This window comes from Mus musculus, chromosome 15, assembly GCF_000001635.26.
Source record: "Mus musculus strain C57BL/6J chromosome 15, GRCm38.p6 C57BL/6J".
Lineage (NCBI taxonomy): Eukaryota > Metazoa > Chordata > Mammalia > Rodentia > Muridae > Mus > Mus musculus.
This window is the reverse complement of record NC_000081.6, coordinates 3,322,751-3,344,744: the sequence shown is the minus strand read 5'-3', so window position 1 is coordinate 3,344,744 and position 21,994 is coordinate 3,322,751. Positions and strand designations below refer to the sequence as shown.

At 39.3% G+C, this 21,994-nt stretch overlaps 1 protein-coding gene and 1 long non-coding RNA gene across 4 annotated transcripts in view; one reads left to right on the top strand and one right to left on the bottom strand.

Moving 5' to 3' along the window:
• Gm41254 overlaps window positions 1-21,994 on the bottom strand; it is an 87,133-nt gene that overhangs the window by 40,878 nt on the left and 24,261 nt on the right. The window lies entirely within an intron of this gene.
• Window positions 1-21,994, top strand: part of Ghr (growth hormone receptor) — a 265,598-nt gene that overhangs the window by 238,608 nt on the left and 4,996 nt on the right. For 2 of the 3 annotated variants that reach the window (NM_010284.3, NM_001286370.1), the window contains exons 6-9: window positions 3,654-3,826; window positions 11,220-11,398; window positions 16,603-16,771; window positions 18,757-18,847. In NM_010284.3, the coding sequence (NP_034414.2) occupies window positions 3,654-3,826; window positions 11,220-11,398; window positions 16,603-16,771; window positions 18,757-18,847 (612 nt within the window). Of the gene's footprint in view, window positions 1-3,653; window positions 3,827-11,219; window positions 11,399-16,602; window positions 16,772-17,058; window positions 17,221-18,756; window positions 18,848-21,994 lie in introns of those variants that run through there. The other variant, NM_001048178.2, reaches the window with a different exon arrangement.

The following is a 21,994-nucleotide window of genomic DNA, read 5'->3' as shown; positions in this document are numbered from 1 at the left end:
CCTAGCTTAAGAAAGCAGCTGATTCAAAGCAGTCTCTGAAGCCCTGTGATTGAGATCCTGCCAAATCCTGCCTCTGCACTTGAAGGCAACTGGGTTTGAATGCAAAGCAGAGCTGTGCCAGAAAGAGACTCTGCTGAGTGCGGCCGAGCTTTGGGAAGGCTTCCTGGAGCAAGCTGAAACCTGGTAACATCAGCCTTTCCTTTCACTCCTTTTACCATTTATTTTAACTGAAAAAAATATTATCATCAGACTTCATCCTAAAGGATTTGAGATTCAGTTCACTGGGATGTAGGGTGACGACTAATCTGTCTCCTTTTTGTTAGAGGAGGTTGGTTAGCTATATCCTTCCCTGAAGTTTATGCCAGGCAGAGGTGAGATATAAGTATGGCCTGTGGGTTCAAGGGACTCTAAATGACACAGTAGCCTTGGTAGAAGGAGACAGTCATAGTAGTTAACAGTTGACATCACTTAGTTGGAATTATTTAATGTTTGTGGGCCTGAAATCTGGTTTTATTTTATTTATTTATTTATTTATTTTTTTGGTTCTCACTATTCTTTTTTTTTTTAATTTTTTTCCCACTTTTTATTAGGTATTTAGCTCATTTACATTTCTAATGCTATACCAAAAGTCCCCCATACCCACCCACTCCCCCTTTTTGGCCCTGGTGTTCCCCTGTACTGGGGCATGACTTCTCTGTTCCTTATTTTTACTCCAATGAAAACCTTTAGAGAGAAATACTGCTTTCACTCTTCTATTTTTAATGAAATCTCTTATGGTCCTTACTCCCGTCACAAGGTAGTCTGTGGCAAATCAAAAGAACTTCATTTGAGGGCAAAGAAGAAGAAAAGTAGCTGCCTTAGAGCACCTTACGTCTTGTACGGAATGCAGGGCAGACAAGTGGCTTCATGTTTCATGAGGTTATTCGGGTTTGGCCTGAGATTTACTAGCTTAAAAGATCCATTTTAGCCAGATATGGTGGCATGTGTCTAGTCCTAGCACTTGGGAGGCAGAAGTAAGTGGATCTCTGAGTTCAAGGCCAGCCTGGGCTACAAAGCAAGTTTCAGAACACCTAGGACTACACAGCTGTTCTGAAATCATGTCTCAAAAACCATGATGGGGATGGGGGGTCCTGAGATTGGGAGTTGTGTTTTCAACTAGCTATTCCTGACACACTTCACATTCAGATTAACTCTTATAAGAGCTATGTCCTGTGGAACTGATGGATTTAGAAATCCTAACCAGGGTTTCACATACAAGCCCCAGGAACAGGACTACTTGCATTGTCAAATGTCAGAAAACCTCACAGAAACTGAAGCACAACGGAGCTAGGTGGCTCCTTATAGTAGACGCAGACCTGCTGACCACTAGCTGCCCTGGATATTTGCACCATCCTAAGACTTACTTTTTAAAACTGACACAGTTAGTCACATAAAGTGCACTTGATGTCTTCGCTGGTATAGGTTTTTGTTGTTGTTGTTGTTGTTTTATTTTGTTTTTATCTTTTTTATTAGATATTTTCTTTATTTACATTTTAAATGCTATCCCGAAAGTTCCCTATAACCCCTGCGCCCCTACCCACCCACTCCCACTTCTTGGCCCTGGCATTCCCCTGTACTGGGGCATATAAAGTTTGCAAGACCAAAGGGCCTCTCTTCCCAATGATGGACTACTAGGCCATCTTCTGCTACATATGCAGCTAGAGACACGAGTTCTGGGGATACTGATTAGTTCATATTGTTGTTCCACCTATAGGGTTGCAGACCCCTTCAGCTCCTTGGGTACTTTCTCTAGCTCCTCCATTGGGGGCCCTGTGTTCCATCCAATAGTTAACTGTGAGCATCCACTTCTGTATTTGCCAGGCACTGGCCTAGCCTCACACGAGACAGCTATATCAGGGTTCTTTCAGCAAAATCTTGCTGGCATGTGCAATAGAATGCCCAGTGCTCTGGACAATTTGGGTAGAACTTTTTAGTTCACACTCAGTTTGAATGTCAGAATCATTCAATGACTCACCTGTCTCTGACTGTTCGCTGTCACAGCATGGTGCACAAGCCTGCACAAGCATACTTTATCTTAACCTTAGCTTTTCTCTACTTACTTCCCCTGTGATAGCGGAGGCTTCTTTCCACCCAAGGGCTCGCAGCTTTTAAGAATCTCAGCCGGAATGTAAGCAACAGTTCCCTGCCTCTAATTCTGAATTCTCTCTTGTGTTAATCTCAAGTGTATTCAAACAGCTGATGAGCAGCTGTCTCAATGGCCCTGATTCTATGTGAGTCCCTAGTACCAAATAACTAGCCTGAGAAACAGCTGTTAAGGAACTGTAAATGCAGCTGACTTCAGGGCTCTCCATGCCTTCCTTTCAGGCCCTGCCTTCCCCCCAGCCTGGGTTTTCATTGCCCACTGCCGCCAGCACATCCTGCCAGTGGAAAACTCTCATCCGCATCTAGCTTGCCAGCACCAGCACCTGTGCCTGCCCAGAGTCACTCCTGTCACTCTGTGTGTCTGTCTGTCTGAGTGTGTACATGTTCATATGTGTGCACAAATGTGTGTGTTTGTATATGTTCATATAAGATGTACATGCTTGTGCACAGATGTGTGTTTATATGTATGTCATGTAGAAGGCCGAGGCTGGTGTCATCTTTCATTGTTTCCCACCTCTTGATGTTTAAGATAGAGTCTCTCACTGAACCTGGAGCCTTGCCCAATTGGCTAGACTAGCTGGCCAAGCAAGCTGGAAGGATACTCCTGTCTACCTCCCTAGCACTGAGGTTCCATGCGCTTCTCATGCAGTGTTTCCATGGGTTCTTGGCATCAATTTCAGGTCATCATGTTTGCACAGCATGCCACTGACTGAAGCATCTTGCAGGCCCCTACTTTAACCTTCTTTCCTAACCACAGTTACCATGACTTTGCATTCTCTTCACCTGTAAACCCTCTTCTCAACTGAAACAGGCTAGTAAATAAAGCAAAGAGAGGAAGAATTATCCCACCTGTGTTTATCAATCATCACATCACTATGGCAAACACATGAGAGAAACAACTTAAAGGAGGAGGGGTTACTGTACCCCCCACATCATAGAGGGCTCAGTCCGCGGTAGCCTGAATATGCTGCTATCGGCCCGTGGAGGGCAGAAAATAGTGGTGGCAATAACATGTACAACTCTGGCTACTCAGTTGATACTGTCAAGGAAAAAGAGAGCTAGTCATGGGGAGGGGCTTGGAAGGAGATAACACTATCCAAATTCACACCCTCAGTGTCCTGCTTCCTCCAGCCAGCCCACCTTCTGTTTTCTACCACTCCCAATAGTGCCATCAAATTGTGATTCCATCAATGATTAATCCAGTGATTGGGTCACTGAGAAATTATTGGGTCCACCAGCTGAGAACGTACAGCATGTACACTCAATAAACAGAAGTTTGTATTTTAGGCAGAAGTACCATATAGGCTCCTGACAATCTTCAGATTCTAATAACACTGGCCATAGATGGGAGGTTTCTAAGAACTGGTCTTGCTGAAGTGTTACATTTTTATCTTATAAGATACTTGTGTCTTAGCTTAGTGAATCTGGCTGCCAGATACCTTACTTTGACTAAAGCATAGTTTCGGGAACGATTAATCTTTTTTTTTTTTTTTTTTTACCCTCCATTTCAGAATTGCTCATGAATGGACCCAGGAATGGAAAGAATGCCCTGATTATGTCTCTGCTGGAAAAAACAGCTGTTACTTCAACTCATCATATACCTCCATTTGGATACCCTACTGCATCAAGCTAACTACAAATGGTGATTTGCTGGACCAAAAATGTTTCACTGTTGACGAAATAGGTAAGCCGTGGGTTGCTTTCATTTGACAAAGCTTTAGACTAAATATTAAGGAAGCCCCAATTTCCAAGTATAATCAAGTAGAAAGACTTTGTGGTTTTAGGTATATGGAGTCTGTCTCACAGGAGTCTAAAAGAATAGAGTCTAAAAATACAGGTAACTTGATTCCAGCTTAAAGAAGCCTGACAATGGAACTAGAGAAATGCCCAGTGCATAAGAGCATTGACTGCTCTCCGGAGGACCCAGGATTGTTTCCCACCCCCTACATAGTAGCTAACAACAATCTTGAATCTAGGGTATCTGATACCTTCTTGTGGCTCCAAACACAAAACACATAGTACACAGACATGCATGCAGACAAAACACCCATGCAAATAAAATACACAAATTTTTAAGTTGAAAAAGTAGATACCTGGTAGTAGATGCTATGAAGAAATTCATCAGGGGCTAAGAGATGGCTCTAAAGTTAAGAGCACTTGCTGCTTTTCCAGGGGACCTGTCATCCATGTGGTGGCTCACAACCACCTGTGTAACTCTAGTTTCATGAACCTTCAAACCTCTGTGATATCAGGTATACACATGGTGCACACACATAAAAGCAGGCCATACAATAGAATCTAAGCCTAGATTCTCATGATCACAAAACAAAACAACCATGGCCACAAAACAAAATTTACCAAACAGTCATAATCAGGTCAAAGTTGTGTTTATATGACCTCAAACAAACATTGATGAATATTTGCTCGGGAAAACATGTCAGAGAGCCATGTGGATGATTTTTTTGCTTCCCATCCTGTGAACATAAAGAGGAACTGAAACAAGTAACCATAACTAGGATGTCCGTGTTTACAGTATGATTATACAAACAGCAAAGGGAAAGAAAGCAACAAAGGGTTTTCAGTAGCTGACCAGGGTGCTTTAAGATCTATCCACAAGATCCCATTTTTCCTCACGTGAACTGTCCCTTCTGGCAGACAAGTGTTATTTCTTGGGCAGCAACAGCCTGGAAGACAGTGGGGAATGTGGCTGACTGCTGCAGACAGAAGCAAGCAAACCATGGAAGTGTGCTTTCCAGAGAGAGGGTCGAGAAAACTCATGGGTTCTAGAGGCTACTTATTTATTGGCCTCCTCCCAACTGCAGAGCTGAAGCTAGACAAGGAAGTGGTGGATTAGTTGTAAGGACACTGGTTTAAGAGCCATGCTTTGTCCCTGCCTCTATCTGACTCTCACTGAGCTCTTGCATACCTGCGACTATACTGTATGATACAGTCGAGTAGTGGAATTTGGCAGTTCAAAAAAAATCTCAGTACAGTGTACCATAACACAGTATGGTGGGTCCTGGACTTGAGGTGTTTGGATACATAAAAAAACAAAGTAGTGACCAAATGCATGAATGACCTGCTATGCCTGTAGGATTAAGAGGAGCCAGATGAACCAAACTGTAACAGTTCAGTTAACTCATAAAATGTGAATGATATTTACCAAGAGTCACAGACCTTCCAGAAACTACTCAGTTCTAATATTGGTAAAAGAAAAAAAAAAAAGAAAAGAAAGGAAAGGAAAGGAAAGGAAAGGAAAGGAAAAGAAAAGAAAAGAAAAGAAAAGAAAAGAAAAGAAAAGGAAAGGAAAGGAGAGGAAAGGAAAGAAAAGAAAAAAGAAAAGAAAAGAGAAAAGAAAAGAAAAGGAAAGGAAAGGAAAGGAAAGGAAAGGAAAGGAAAGAAAAGAAAAGAAAAGAAAAGAAAAGAAAAGAAAAGAAAAGAAAAGAAAAGAAAAGAAAAATGTTTAAGGACTCAACAGTAATTACATAGATCTAACAGCCCCTTGGGGTGGGAGGGGGGGGGGCTTGATCTTACTGCCAAAAGTAATATTTGCAAGTATTTAAATAAGGAAATAACTAACCCAGAGAACTTATGTCTCATATAATGGTCATAAGAGGTAGGCTCTATTATAAACCCCATTATACAGATAGTGCAACTGAGACTCAGAACTGTTAAATGATGACATCAAGGTGAAATAAGATAGTAAGTTATGATTTTAAACTATCACCACTATGTTTTTAGTGTCTTAAAGAAATTGACTTGGCCATTTGTGTTGATAGATTGAAGTAGGGACAAACTAGAGGCAGAGCTGTCAGAAGACTTTGATAGTCACATGAAAAATGACTAAAAGAGTCCCAGTAGTAGTACAGAGGATGGAAGAGGAACTGGGTGAAAAGTCAGTCTATAGTGACCCTGCTATGTTATGTGAAGAGATGTCAGTGGTCTGAACCCACAGTTGACTCATTCCTTGTGCAAGTATTGTCCTTCACAGGGTTGTTCTTTGGATTTAGATGATATAATAGATTAGTTCGATGTCTGCCATTCATTCAGTTCATTCAGCAAATACCATGTCCTTACCTTGGGCCAGTCAATTTTTTTTATGTGCTGAAAAAGAAAATGTCTACCTGATAGCACTAAATCCCAAATGAGGGTGGAAAGAGCCGGTACCGCAGAGAAATTCAGAGCAAGAGTGCCAGGGTATGGGGAGGCTGCAGTGTTAAATATGCTCATCTGTATTGGTTTCCCTGACAATAGGTACAGCTGAGGAAAGAGTACTCCTGTTAGTTTCTGAGAGAAAAGCATTTCAGCAGGAAAGCACAGGGTGACTGACCACTCTGAGATGTAGGCATGCCTTCTGCATGAAGGAAGCAGCAGGCAGCAGAGGTGCTGGCACAAACTGTGGAGGGAGAGGAGTGGGAAGAGATGAGATTTGAGAGTCATTTTCAGACTCCTGTAACAGCTTCCCCTTGGAGTGAGATAGAAAAGCTGAAAGTGTTTTGGTGATTGCTATGATGTTCCAACTTAAAAGGTAAGAGGATGCTGTGTCTGTAGGATATGTGGAGATTAAGACTGGAAGAAAGTAGACAAAGATCTGAGGAAGGGAACAGAGAAGGGGCTAACACAAGTAAAAAGTGATAATTCTATTTTCAAAGAGAAGCTGGCAGAACATGTGGTCCTGACAAAAAGATAGAGTTCACAGTTTTTATCCTAAGTAATTGGAAGGGTAAGGTCACCACTGTGAGAGATGAAAGATGAAAGAGGAACAGCTAGGTGTTGGGCAGAAAGACCAGAAAAATTTTCTGCATATATTAATTTTCAAATACTCTTAAATATTTAAGAGGAATTGTCACCTAAGACATGTAGACTTATAATTTTCAAAACCTACTTTAGTAAGCAAACTTAAATGCTTCCCCTTTTTAGTCTACCACCTACCAGAAGTAGTGGAAAGGAAAGGCTAATAGGACAAAGGAGCATGTGGACCTGTTTAGAAAGAGTTTTTTGGGGAGTGAATCTAATTTACATTGTCAGGATATCACCAGTTCAGCTCACATGGATCAATAGCGGTAGTTCAATCCACTCACAAACCCCATTCAGAAACCAGCTATGGCAGTTCTATGCAGAAGAAACCCCCAGGCTCTGCCACTCGGCCCAAGTCCTAGCTGCAGAAGCAGGAAGAAGCCACCAGAACACCACCAGAAGTACTTTGGTGCATTTTTCTCTATGAAGTCATGACAAACAATGACCAGCAAAGAATGGCAAGGAGAACCAATGCCATATAGTGTCGACCACTGTCTGGTGGACCCTTTCCAAATAGAATATGTTCTCTCAAGCATACACTCTAACAAAACATCACATGCCCTTTTTCTAGGCTGCTTCCAGAAAAACATCCTATGTCCGTTCTTAGCAACACATCCTTCCACATGTCTCATTCAGTAAAAACACACTCTCATAACATAGTTTCCAGAAAAACATCATATGACACAACTGAGTCTCCAAAGAAACCAGAAATTTCCACTTCAAAGACATGTAGTGTGTAGGAGTCAGGAGCAGACTGCTATATTTTTGATAGAGGGTCTGAGCCTCCTCCTATAAATGCTATGTATCACATCTATTTAAAGTAGAAATGGAAATTTCTATAAATAAACATGAGTGATGAATTTCAGAAAATTTTCCATCAAAAACATTTTTAAAGCCCCAGGTATATTGAGATAACTGTAATCCCAGCACTGTGGAGGCTGAATTGGGATCATCAACTTAAGGCTACATAATGAAATCCTTTCTCAAAAATGTATATATACTATACATGTGTATATAGATAGGCAGATGTGGACTGGAGAGGTGGGCCAGCTATTGAGAGTATTTTCTACTGTATAACTCCACTTTAGAGGATTTCCAATACCCTCTTCTGGCCTCTGAAGGCATTCATTCAGGTGGTATATATGTGTACATACAGATAAACACTCATACACATTAAATAAAAAACTTAAAAGTATGAGGAAAGAGATGTTCATGGGGTTAGAAAAGGAATCATAAAGGAACAGGAGAGTATCTTATGGGAGGAGGACAAAAAGGAGACAGTGGAACAGGAAAGCAGAAGTAGAGATTATGGTCATGGAGGAAGGGAACTAGCAAATGGAAGACTCTAGGAAGTGAAGTAACCTAATGAAGGTGCAAGATGAATAAAAACAATGTATATTAATATATACATGTGAAAATATCATAATGAATGCCCCACTTTCTATGCTCACTTTAAAAAGCTAATTGAAATGCACATACACATTCAAAACTAGTCCCTTAAAAAGTTAAGCTTTCTATGGGTGTTTTGTTCCCATTTCTAAGAAAGGGTAAAGTGTCCACACTTTGGTGGTCTTCGTTCTTCTTGAATTTCATGCGTTTGGCAAGTTGTATCTTATATCTTGGGTATCCTAAGTTTCTGGGCTATTGTCCACTTATCAGTGAGTACATATTGTGCGAGTTCCTTTGTGATTGGGTTACTTCATTCAGGATGATACCCTCCAGGTCCATCCATTTGCCTAGGAATTTCATAAATTCATTTTTTAATAGCTGAGTAGTATTCCATTGTGTAAATGTACCACATTTTCTGTATCCATTCCTCTGTTGAGGGGCATCTGGGTTCTTTCCAGCTTCTGGCTATTATAAACAAGGCTGCTATGAACATAGTGGAGCATGTGTTCTTCTTACCGGTTGGGACATCTTCTGGATATATGGCCAGGAGAGGTATTTCGGGATCCTCTGGTAGTACTATGTCCAATTTTCTGAGGAACCGCCAGACTGATTTCCAGAGTGGTTGTACAAGCTTGCAATCCCACCAACAATGGAGGAGTGTTCCCCTTTCTCCACATCCTCGCCAACATCTGCTGTCACCTGAGTTTTTGATCTTAGCCATTCTGACTGGAGTGAAGTGGAATCTCAGGGTTGTTTTGATTTGCATTTCCCTGATGATTAAGGATGTTGAACATTTTTTTCAGGTGCTTCTCTGCCCTTCGGTATTCCTCAGGTGAGAATTCTTTGTCCAGCTCTGAGCCCCATTTTTTAATGGGGTTATTTGATTTTCTGGAGTCCACCTTCTTGAGTTCTTTATATATATTGGATATTAGTCCCCTATCCGATTTGGGATAGGTAAAGATCCTTTCCCAATCTGTTGGTGGTCTTTTTGTCTTATTGACGGTGTCTTTTGCCTTGCAGAAGCTTTAGAGTTTCATGAGGTCCCATTTGTCAATTCTCGATCTTACAGCACAAGCCATTGCTGTTCTGTTCAGGAATTTTTCCCCTGTGCCCATATCTTCAAGGCTTTTCCCTACTTTCTCCTCTATAAGTTTCAGTGTCTCTGGTTTTATGTGGAGTTCCTTAATCCACTTAGATTTGACCTTAGTACAAGGAGATAGAAATGGATCAATTCGCATTCTTCTACATGATAACCGCCAGTTGTGCCAGCACCATTTGTTGAAAATGCTGTCTTTTTTCCACTGGATGGTTTTAGCTCCCTTGTCAAAGATCAAGTGACCATTTGGAGCTGTGACGAAAGGATGGACCATCTAGTGACTGCCATATGCAGGGATCCACCCCATAATCAGCATCCAAACGCTGACACCATTGCATACACTAGCAAGATTTCGCTGAAAGGACCCAGTTATAGCTCTCTCTTGTGAGACTATGCCGGGGCCTAGCAAACACAGAAGTGGATGATCACAGTCAGCTATTGGATGGGTCACAAGGCCCCTAATGGAGGAGCTAGAGAAATTACCCAAGGAGCTATAGGGAACTGCAACCCTATAGGTGGAACAACAATATGAACTAACCAGTACCCGGGAGCTCTTGTCTTTAGCTGCATATGTATCAAAAGATGGCCTAGTCGGCCATCACTGCAAAGAGAGGTCCATTGGACTTGCAAACTTTATATGCCCCCAGTACAGGGGAACGCCAGGGCCAAAAAGGGGGAGTGGGTGGGTAGGGGATTGGGGAGGTGGGTATGGGGGACCTTTGGGATAGCATTGAAAATGTAAATGAGGAAAATACCTAATTAAAAAAAAAAGTTAAGCTTATGGTTATTCCTCAATTCCTAACAAATCCAGGACAAAGTAATACTGCTATTGTATAGGACTATGAAGCTCGAATATCCTTCACATTTAATTTCTAAAATGTATTCATGAATAGATGTAGTTAATATTTTTAAATGAGGAAAATCTTTCTTATCTCTTAAATGGGGGTAGGGGGAGGTGTATGTAACAGTGGCCGAAACATACCCTTCCATTATAGGTCTGTGTCTACTCTGAGTCAATGCCTCTCTGGTGAATTCTAGGGATCCAAACTTTCTAAGTAGCTATGTGCATATGTTAAGAAATAAATTAAGTTTTAATTCTGTACCTTCAAGTAGTTTCAAAAGGCTTGGTAATAAGCCCTATCTAGTAACACTTTGCTTGAGACATGGCAAAATTTAGATATAAATTGTAGCTTTGGGATCTATAATTGACTTTATCATCTTTCTTGAAACCCTAGTCTTTATGGCCCTCATAAGAATACAGAGATATATCTAAGAATATGATAGAGGATTACTAGCAGAAACTGAGCAAAATGCAATTTCGAATTGCTCACTTGACAGCTGAGCAGAGAGAGTAAGCACTAAATTCTCTGCTTCCTGTAACAGGCCATATTTAAAAAGTGAAGTCTTTCTAACTCTCTACTTCTTTGGTTTTTGATTTGTGTGTGTGTGTGTGTGTGTGTGTCTGTGTGTCTGTCAAAATCCTAAAGTACAAATGCTATCAGAGCTAAAAATAAATACGTAGCACAACAACTCTTCCAATGAATTTCAGATTTGAGACTAAAAGGGAATTAGAGGAGATTTTATAAGTATTTTTTTAAATGAAACATCATTCTTACATTTAAAAATGTTGCTCTGTTATAAAGTAGAGTTCAATCGATGTGGATTGTCGGAAGAATTAGGAGTGTGGTCAGAGTGTGGTCAAAATGAATGAAATGATTTGGTCTCTGAAGGAAGCAGACTATCACTATCAAGAGTGTTTCTCTGGAGTCTAATCAATTCTCCATTGAATTCACAGTGCAACCTGATCCACCCATTGGCCTCAACTGGACTTTACTAAACATTAGTTTGACCGGGATTCGTGGAGACATCCAAGTGAGTTGGCAACCACCACCCAATGCAGATGTTCTGAAGGGATGGATAATTCTGGAGTATGAAATTCAGTACAAAGAAGTAAATGAATCAAAATGGAAAGTGGTAAGAGTCACTCCATTCTATACATTGACTTTTCTTCTTTCTAATTCAATACTCACTTTCTTATTTGTAATAACACTTTCTTTTCACCTAGGACTATATTTCCAAATTATGTGCCCTATAACTTGTTATTAGAGGAAGACTGATATAATCTCAATACCTTAAAAGTATCTAAGACAACAAATGCTGATGTGAATCTTCCATGTAGATATATGGAAGAGTATTGGGAGGAGAAAACCATTTCCCTAGTTATCTTTGGTGTTCAGTTTAACCATGGAACAAGGTCACAGACTTACCACTTTGCTATCTTTAGAGATGTGGTTGAACTTAACTAGGATCATGATCAAGGTCAAGAGTAGGCTATGGCCAAATGTTATCCCATGACTTTAATGACTGCTACTCATAAGACCTATATTAGTATTTGTTCTTGGTTCTCTCCAGAAGAGAGGCACAAAGAAGGAATTTAATCTATAGAGGTTTCATAAAGATGTTCTTTTACATACCTCAGAGAAAATCAAGCTGAGAGGCCACTTCATAAGGGAGAAGAGAGCAAATTGGCCCGCAAACCTCTCACTTCCCTGCCAAGCACTTGGGAACTCGGCACTGAGATAAATTCTACATGGCACACAACAAGAAGGGAAACAGGATTACCATGCCATTCCAAATATAACTAATTCTAAATCAGTCTAACCACAGCCACAGCCCTGGCCAAGTCAAGCAGCTTCTCGATAGGCATGACGTTGTACCCAGCACCCTGGCAGGGTCTACTCCCCAAATTTTGAGACATGAGGCCCTGTCTATTCAGTGTAGCACCAAAAATGAAGCCAATTTTGTCATTAGCAGAGAATACAACTTGGGGTGCCTCGAACAGCTACTTCTTCTGTTCAAAGTTCTGTTTTCTAAATCATTCTAATTTAGATATCTGGTTTATGACTTGGTACCAAAAGGGGCCTGGCTGGATGTTAATTCAAACAAGGCTTTCTAAACCGAGTCATAATCAAACACTTATTCGCCCACCAAATATAGGAACAACTACTTTGCACAAGGTACCAAGGGCACCTGAGGTAGCAGTTTTGAAAATGAGAAACATGTACCTCTGAGGACTCTTGAGACCATCTCAAGGGAGCATATGAGGTCAACACTAATTTCACACTAATAACATGTTTGTTCCCTAGTTCAAAAACAGTGGTAAGAAAACTACTGCCTCGTGGCATGAATCAAGTCAGCAATCCCATTGTTTACAGTTACATTGTGAAGCTCACATTAAAGGCTGGGGCTGTTTCCTAGGAGCCTCTGCTTAAATCTCAGCCTTGGAGTGTATTGCTGTCCCAGCTCCTGTGGCACATGGAGAGTACACACTGTACTCATCTACATTCCAAGGTAATGAAGGATCAAAACACTTAAATGCTTCAGCAACCAGACCAGCAGCTCTTTTGTATGAAGCACAAATTTTATACGAAGGACAAAACACATACTAGTAGATAATCACTTATATTTGAATTGACAAAGATTTCTCAAGGAAACATTTGTTCTTCCAGTGAACATCTGACAAGGTTTGCACCAGGGATGTTAACCTCCAGGCAGAATAGAGTTTTTAACAATGTATATCTACAACCATAATTTGCCTTCCAACGTAGTAAGACTTACCCCAAAAGGATCCATTGTGATATTAGCAAAAATGGTGGTTTTATGTTAGATAATAAAATCTGTGAAGACTTCTGATGCTTACATCTCAGTAAACTAGATTAAATATTTTTTCAAATAGCCTGAGAGTAATTACACTAATCACATAATCATATATTATGTAAAATTATCATTAATTATCATGTTAATGATGTTTTGAAATATTTATATGTGGTAAGATGGTTCAGCAGAGCTATGAATGGATATATTTTTCACAGATGTTTTTGAACTGACAGTTTCAAATCTGCTCTCTTGTATATTCCAAAATATCCCTTTTTTTTTCTACCCATTTGTTCATCAAAGGGCCCAAGTTGATCCATATTTTGGCTACAGTTATCATGATCAGGCAAATGTATCTTTAACATATTAATCTTATTTCCTTGGGATATAAATTATTAATAAAAAAATCACTGGATCATATGGTAACTTTAGTTTTCATTATTGAGTAGCCTCTATACTCTTTTCAGTTGTTACTGTGCCAATTTTTATTTCAATAAACAAGTTAGAAAAGCCATCAACAATCTCACCCTGCTATGAATTCTTCAAGATACTGGTCAGGAAACAAGCCCACTGATTGTAGTATGAATACTACAGGAATTACTACCTACTTTCTAGTTAGTTTTAAAGCCTTCCACACAAGATGGAACCCATACCTGACATCATTAACTGGGCCAAAACAACATGGCTGGCTAGGTTATAAGCCCTATAGGAGAAATCAATAGATAGACATAGTAGTTAATTGCCTCCCCCAAGTTATTAACACTCTACTCATAAATTAATACACCTCCTGACCCTCATTGGAGAAGCTTCTCTTTTCAACAGAGAGTAGTTAATACAGAGAACCTCATTCAGTCAGTATGCAGAGCACTCAACACTGAATGGAATATCCATATCCTACCCACTCCCCCCAAGATTAAAAGGTTATTGAGGAAGAAATATTAGAAGTGTCTAAAGGCCTCAATGGCTATAGAGAAACTATTTACTGGCCACAGACATGCAGTTACACACACAGTTGCTGGAAGTGCATGAGTAGAAGGTTTACACAAGATCATGGCAGCCAAAATCCCAGCATGTTTCTGGGAGAGCCTTAGGACGCTCCTCCACTGCCTGAGAAGCTCTTGACATTGTCAAGAGCTACTGGGAAGCTGGGAGAGACTGGATTTCTTCAGGGATGTGAGACCTGAGAGGCATTCCATGCTCCAGCAGGTGGCCCCACACCTATGCACATAAAAGCAGTAAACACTGAGTATTTTAAAAGAGAGAGAGAGAGAGAAAGAGAGCAAGAGCCAGAACTTGTGTGCCTACTCTAAGTTGGGGAAGAAAAGTACTGGATAATTAAGGAAAAGAATGGGAGGTGGGAGGTGGATTTGATCAAAACATAGACAATTTATGAATACTAAATATAATTTTTCTCATTTTATATTAGTTGGCCATTAAAAGCCAAAGTTTACAATTAAATAAAATATTTTAAAAATATCTTTTCTGTCAATCCTTTTCAGTATGTTTCTAGTTTCACCTGTTTCTGCTCTGACACTTGCCACCCCCTCCCTTGCTTCAGTCTCCTTTGAGATCTGTTTTGACTTTTACTAGTTCCTAGAGGTATAGTGATTGGTCCTTGTCTGGTGCAGTTAAAGGTTCCCTCAGAAAACTGAAAGATAGTAGAGAAAGACAGAGATGGGAGGGGTCATAGGTTGACTTCCGGGGTTCCCTATGGATTATGTACAATTGTTAGTGAAATCTTTCACTAATACCGATGACAGTGGCTGAGAAACCAAGTCTTGCTCCAAGCGTGAAACCCAAGTTTAAAAATGACTCAATAAAAAACAAGAAAGTGTAAAATTCAGAGTCCTAGTCTAAAGAAAACATTTTAAACATACAAATCCTGGATATATTCAGAGGCTCCTGTCAGGAGGCACACCCCTATCATATGCGCATGGCGGGGAAAAAATACTTTGTGCATAGAAACCAAGTGGAGTGAAAAACAATTTTGTTTCAGATGTTGAGGTCCAGCTCCTAATAAAACAAATAATGGGGTTTATCGATGTGAAAATCTATGCTGCTGAAAAGGTGAAGATTCCACTTTGTTCTTATTAACAGGAACTAGGAGTCCTACTCATAACATATAAAAAACATATTGAGCACCACGAGCATTGAGTGTTTGACACAGAGCAGTGATTTTCAATGTTCCTAATGCTGCACAGCTCCTCATGTTGTGGTGACCCCCAAAGATAGAATTACTTTGTTGCTATTCCATGAGTGTAATGTTGCTACTGCTTTGACTTGTAATGTAAATATCACTGACTTACTGGAAAGGACTGTGATAATGCAGACCTTGGGTCTGCCTCTCTAATAGCAATATCTTATAGAGCTAATCCTCCTACGCTCACTTCCTTTGTCTGGAGAAAGGGACTATCCTAAGTTTCAAATCTGTGAAACACAGATGTTCAGTGCTCAGGGTCTCCAGTGATTTTCTGTCATGTGCATTTTCCTGGGGAGATGTGACCATCTAGTCCCTCTAGACAGAGTACCAACAACAGATCAACCAAACTGTCCCACCCACTTCTAGGTTACAGAACCAGTGAGGTGATCCACTGTCGAAAGGAGAACACATGAGGTTTACTTACAGGTGGGCTGCGATGTGACTCAAACACATCGCAGCCCACCAAGCAGGCAGGATGACTCACAAAGGGTACCTTCCTGTTGCTGCCTACAGAGTTCACAGGAAGATCAGCTGATCAGACAGCCTCCTCTCCTCAGCAACAGTTCTGTACTTGACCTTGTGGAAGGCCCTTGTGAGTTTATTCAGGTTTCTGAAACCTCCAGCCTTCTGAGCTATACTGACTTCCTAAGTCTGAAGATTCTTCCAGAAAAGTGTTTCTGTTCTGAGGACATAGCTACCTCACAATTTTCTATGGACATTCTTGAGCAACAGACTACTCTGAGGCAAGTTTAAGACTTCCGGAGTAAATAAAGTGTGTAGCTGCTTTCAATAAAAGTCTTTGGCAGTTCAAGACAACTATGGTATTTTGAGGACTGTTTCAAATTCTGTGATTATCAATAAATGACTTCTGCCCAGATTTCCCAGGGAATACATATGCTACAGATAAATGATTTGCTTGTGGCCATAATTTGTTTTGGTGTGGAAATATGAGGTTTCCTGTCCTACTATATCACTCCATACAAAACTATAATACCCCAGATAAATAGCATACCAATATACCTCTTACAGATCTGCCATGCCTAATTCTATTACGACTTACTCTTAGTTGACTATTTAAGACCAAATGCAAACATATGGCTGCATTTTTGATACTAAAATAAATTTGAGGATTATTATTTTAACAAAATTATTTACATAATTTGTCTCAGTCCATCTTATTTAATAGCCAATTCCTTCTAGGTAGGTTCAAATATTACTCACTTTCTAGAAACCCAGTTCAAAGAGAAAAGGAAAAACACTTGTAGAATCTGTGCATTGAGTTGTTAATGCCTGAGGCAATCTGTTTTTTATTTTGTTTTGAAAGATGGGCCCTATATGGTTAACATACTGTCCAGTGTACTCATTGAGAATGGATAAAGAACATGAAGTGCGGGTGAGATCCAGACAACGGAGCTTTGAAAAGTACAGCGAGTTCAGCGAAGTCCTCCGTGTAATATTTCCTCAGACGAACATATTGGAAGCATGTGAAGAAGGTAGTGTGTGTGTGTGTGTGTGTGTGTGTGTGTGTGTGTGTGTGTGTGTGCGTGCGTGCGTGCGCGCGCGCGCATCTAAATGACAGCTAGCATGACTTTTGGCAATATATGCTAACATATGCCTCCACTTGTTAGTATATTGTCTAGGTCAATATACTGTAGTTTCACATATCAGGGGCAAGACATTGAAGTCACTATCTGGAGAAGATGTATGCAATGAAAAGGAAACAAAAAGAGGGGCTGGAGATATGGCTCAGTGGTTAAGAGCACTTCCTGTTCTTCTACAGGAACCAAGTCCAATTCTCAGCACCCACATCAAGAGATTGACAACCACCTGTATCACCAGCTTCAGAGGATCCGCCATCCCTAGCCTTGTGGGCACCTGCATTCATATGCACATACATGCATACGCATAATTCAAAATAATAAAATAAAATTTTAAAAATTAACAACAGAATTTGTTTCCAAATTATTTGATTTAGGAAAGGTATCAGGGCAGGTGGAAACTCAGAGAGGGTATACGATGGTTGTCCCTGAACAACAGAATTTCTGGGGAGTTGGGTTTTTTTTTTCTTTGTATGTCTCTACATTCCCAATTTTTTTCTTCAATGTGGGTGTTTTGAATTTTTATCCAGAAGAAACAAATTTATCTGAGGTTTGAAGAAGGAAATGTGATACTCATGGGATTGGAGGAGTACAGGTGTGGTGTTTACTTAGAGAATGCCTAGCTGGAAGTATAGGAAGTCATGTGTTGGTCACATTCTGGGGACACGGGACACACTTGGAACTCCTACACAGGAGAACAACAGAGATGATGCAGGGTTTCTCCGTGTCTGTATTAAAAAGTAGTTAGACTCTGCCTCTGTGGTAAGAATATTGGGAAACGACCTCAAGGGAACTGGGGGGACATTTAGTCCTAAGGAAAAAGATAGAAGTGTCATAGACAAATTCTCCCACAGCTCATAAAGTACAGAAGTATCTGAACAGCCTCAGCACAGTGTACACAAACACACAGTATTAAACTATAAAAACGTGCTCTACATGCCTAGGTATAGCACGGTGACTCTAGCCTCATAACTTTGATATATCCTCAATGTGGAAACTGACAGATATCATTATGTCTTAAAGTATTAGATGGACATCCTTTACTTAGGTTTAACAAACAACAGTTTTTTTGTTTTTTTTTTTTTTTTCTGGTGCTAAAGCCCTGGTGATATTCCACAGACATTTGGACATATGAGAAGCTTAGAGGTTTCAGGTTTTTGCAATGTGTTTGAAACTTGCGCTTTTCATTTTGAGTTTTTCTTTTTATAATAATTTTACTTTTTAAATTATAATATAATTACATTGTCTCCCCTTCAGTTTTCTTCCTTCAACCCCCACCATGTACCGTCACGACCATAGGATGGCCATCACCTCACTTTCTCTTAAATTTTTGGCGTCTTATTCTTTAACTGTTTATATATATATATAAAACATATATTTATATATATTAAATATGTTATATATGTATATTTACACATATAAAATATATGTATACACATGTGCTTAACATGTATATACATATAGGTAGATGTATACATATATACACGTATATATATATATGTATATATATATATATATGTGTGTGTGTGTTTACATATATGTATTTAAAAACAGTTAAAGAAAAAGAGACCAAAAATTTGAGGGAAAGTGAGGAAGTGATCATCATCATATATATGTATATATGTGTGACATATATATGCTTAAATCTATATCTACATATATAGATAGATAGATATAGATTTAAGCAGTGGACAAGCATGCTGTATGCTTAGGAAAGAAAAATCCGAAGCCATCCTACTGTGTTTCCATGGTTATGAAGTTGAAACTTTGCCATATGAATTCAGATTAATGGATATTTTCAAGTGGGGAAGGACAGTGCCTTGTAAACTTTGCTTGGGTTATTCATAGTTCTGTCAGTGAAATATTCTTTCCTGTTTTAGATATCCAGTTTCCATGGTTCTTAATTATTATCTTTGGAATATTTGGAGTAGCAGTGATGCTATTTGTAGTTATATTTTCAAAGCAGCAAAGGTAGGTGTGAAGCACTCTCTTTAATATGTTTTTACAAGTTCTCATTTCCATGTGTACTCTCGTGTGTTATTTGAAATGTTCTCTTGTACAGCACAAGTGGCTATCTTAATTAACTCAGAAAAGTTTAATTTCTGGTTTTACCTTTACCACATCTGTACTCAGTCTGTTGTCTGTCGTGTTTACCTTTTTTTAAAAAATGGATGATTTAAATCAGGAAGTTTAGGCACATCCTGTCATACTAAGGCATCATTTCACGGACATTTTTGTCAGTCTTGTTTGGTTCTATCCTAGCCTCTCTGAGTCTGTGGATTTTAACATGATTATCCTTTACTTTATATTAATATCCACTCATAAGTGAGTTCATACTACGTTTGTCTTTCTGGGTGTGGGTTACCTCACTCAGGATGATGTTTTTCTAGTTCCATCCATTTGCCTGAAATTTTCATGATGTCATTGTTTTTAGCAGCTGAGCAATACACTCCATTGTATGAATGTACCACATTTTCTTTATTAATTCTTCTGTGGAAGGAGCCTTCAAAGTCTAAAAAAAAAAAATTATATTGTATTCTCTTGGAGTCTAGAGTCTACAGCTATTCAGCCACTGCCATTTGAACTTCCTTGTACCACCTAACCTCTCTGAAAATCTACATCTGTGTGCTCAACAGGATCTTCTAAATCACTTTGAATAACAAAATGCCATTTTTCCTCTTGGAAAAAAACTTAGATTGCAGAAAATGTTTTATGCAGCATGCTGCGGGGGGCGGGGGGCGTGGGACATTGCTATCATTTGGCCTTTGTTTGCACTTAACATAGTTTCAACACCATTTGTGATCATGAGCTTTCTAGGAATACCACTTTCAAGATTCCAGAATTCAGTTGGTCTTTGCACTATAAGCCCTGTGTGTCCTGGGAAGTTCCTCAGTTCTGGGCCACCAATAGTTGGTTGGTCTATCTAAACTTGAAATCAAGCTGTTCAACTGAAGTCAAGAGGCACTTAGTGACTCAAAATGGAATGTAGGAACAAATATATGGTATAGGCCTTTAGTTGTTGTAGTAATCCAGCATTCACACATCTCAAAATTAGCCATTTTAATAAAAATGTGCAGAAGAAATTCAGGTAATGCCATCAACCTTCAACTGAATAAACTTCATTTTCATCAGGGTTTCACCATCAATATCATAAATAAATGAGGGGGAAAAAACTCGCTGCATAATTTTATTTTGAACTTAGCTTTTTAGCCACATTCTTGTTTTTGCAGAACATATACTACAGTTGAAACAACAGGGTTTTCAGTTGTTTGAGGAAAGTAAATTTATCTTTAGAGTTTTAAGTAAGACATGAGCTTGAATAAGGCCAACCAGAGTCAAATTAATTGATTTTAGTTCATTAGTCTATAGAGCTAGTGAAATTGCAAATTTTATATGGAACTGTAGTAAATAAAATTGCTTTGTACATAAAACTATTCACCCTTAATACCGGTTCATTTCATGTCACAAAGGCCAAGAAAACATATGAGGTCATCTACTAACACATATTAACAATATATGGAACAAAATATCATCCTCTCAATAAGTACCATTTAAAAAAATATATACTGGCCTCTGGTTTGTTTGCCCCGACTAGATAATTTTTAACTTCTGCTCCTCTTGCCTCCACTATCTCAGTTTTATGTGATGCTAAAAATTCTACCCGAGGCCCTTTGCTTGTTAGGCAAACACCTTCCTAACTGAGATGAGTCATCATCCTCTAAATGAAAAGATGTTTTGTTCTCTTATTATTAATTGATTTTGCTTAGGAGACAAAGAACTGGTTTCATGGTGTTACTTTCATGAATAAGCAACATCCTGCTTTGTTCTTATTCTCTCAGATTTCCCTACTCCACCGTCCTCTTCTTCCATGATCCTCCCGTTTCTGGTTCTCTTTATCTCCCAAGCAGAGCTCTCTTCGGTTTTCTCTCTATATTCCACATTATCTTCCCTGTTCTCTGCCCTCCTCCAGAGAGCTTCACCACCTCAACTTTCTACTTTCATTTCCTACATACCTATACCTAGATAGAGAAATTTAAATCCCCACTCTGTACCTGAGTGAGACCATGTTGACATTTGTTTTTCTGTATTCAGTCTTCAATTTCATCCATTTTCCCCGAAAACATGGTTTCATTTCCTCTATGGCAGAATAAATGAATATATGCTCCATACTTTCTGAACATATATTTTTCAATGAATAATGAGGCTCCAAGTAAACTGTAATGCTCACTCAAAATAAACAGGTTGCAATAGGTGTTCAAAATCTTTATTGAATTCACTCTTTCCTGTTTTTTGAAAAAAGAAACAATCTCTTTCATTTTCCTACAGAAACCTATGTCACTACCAAAATCTGCATGTTATGATAAAAGCATGAAATAATAGACAATATCACCAAGTGGCACAGAACTAACACAAATTCCAAAATTAAAATATTCCAAAGAAAGCTGGTTTTGGTTTTTTTTTTTTTTTTATCTTGCTCACAATCCCAGGGATGTTGAGGGCTCCAGGATAAACATGTCTTTAAGTTTTGTAAAAGAACTTTACTCTCTTATAATCCAAATAATTGAAAGTGAAATCAGGCAAGGTTTGTATTGACATTGCATTTGAATCAAGTAAATTTGGACACAGTTTCAACCCAGGTTACCTTTCCTCTGAGCTTGTTCCAACTCAGAGTTATTGATTCATGAAAGAGCTGCATCACCACACAGCAGAAGTGGAAGATCAAGGGACTGCAGCTCCACACTCTAATTTTGGCTCCTATTTTGGAGTGAGGATTTTGCTCTAAAGAATGAGAATTTGTGACAATCCTAACTGTGAGATGAGGTGTCTCTCTGACTCTTGCCTGCTCTAAAGATTCCTCCTATTGGGTTGCCTTGTCTAGCCTTGGTAGAAGGCTTTTGCCTTGTCTTATTCTATCTAGTTTTGGAGAACTCTTTTCTAAAGAGGAAACGGAAGGGGAGTTGTTTTGGGGGAGAACAGAGGTGGCAGGAGTTAGGAAGAGCGGGAGGAGGGGAACGCATGGGAGATTATGAGAGAATAATCTATTTTTAATTTGAAAAAAAATGAGTTTAAATGCTAAAATGTGTACTTCAACTAAGCTGATCCTGGGTTCTGCATGAG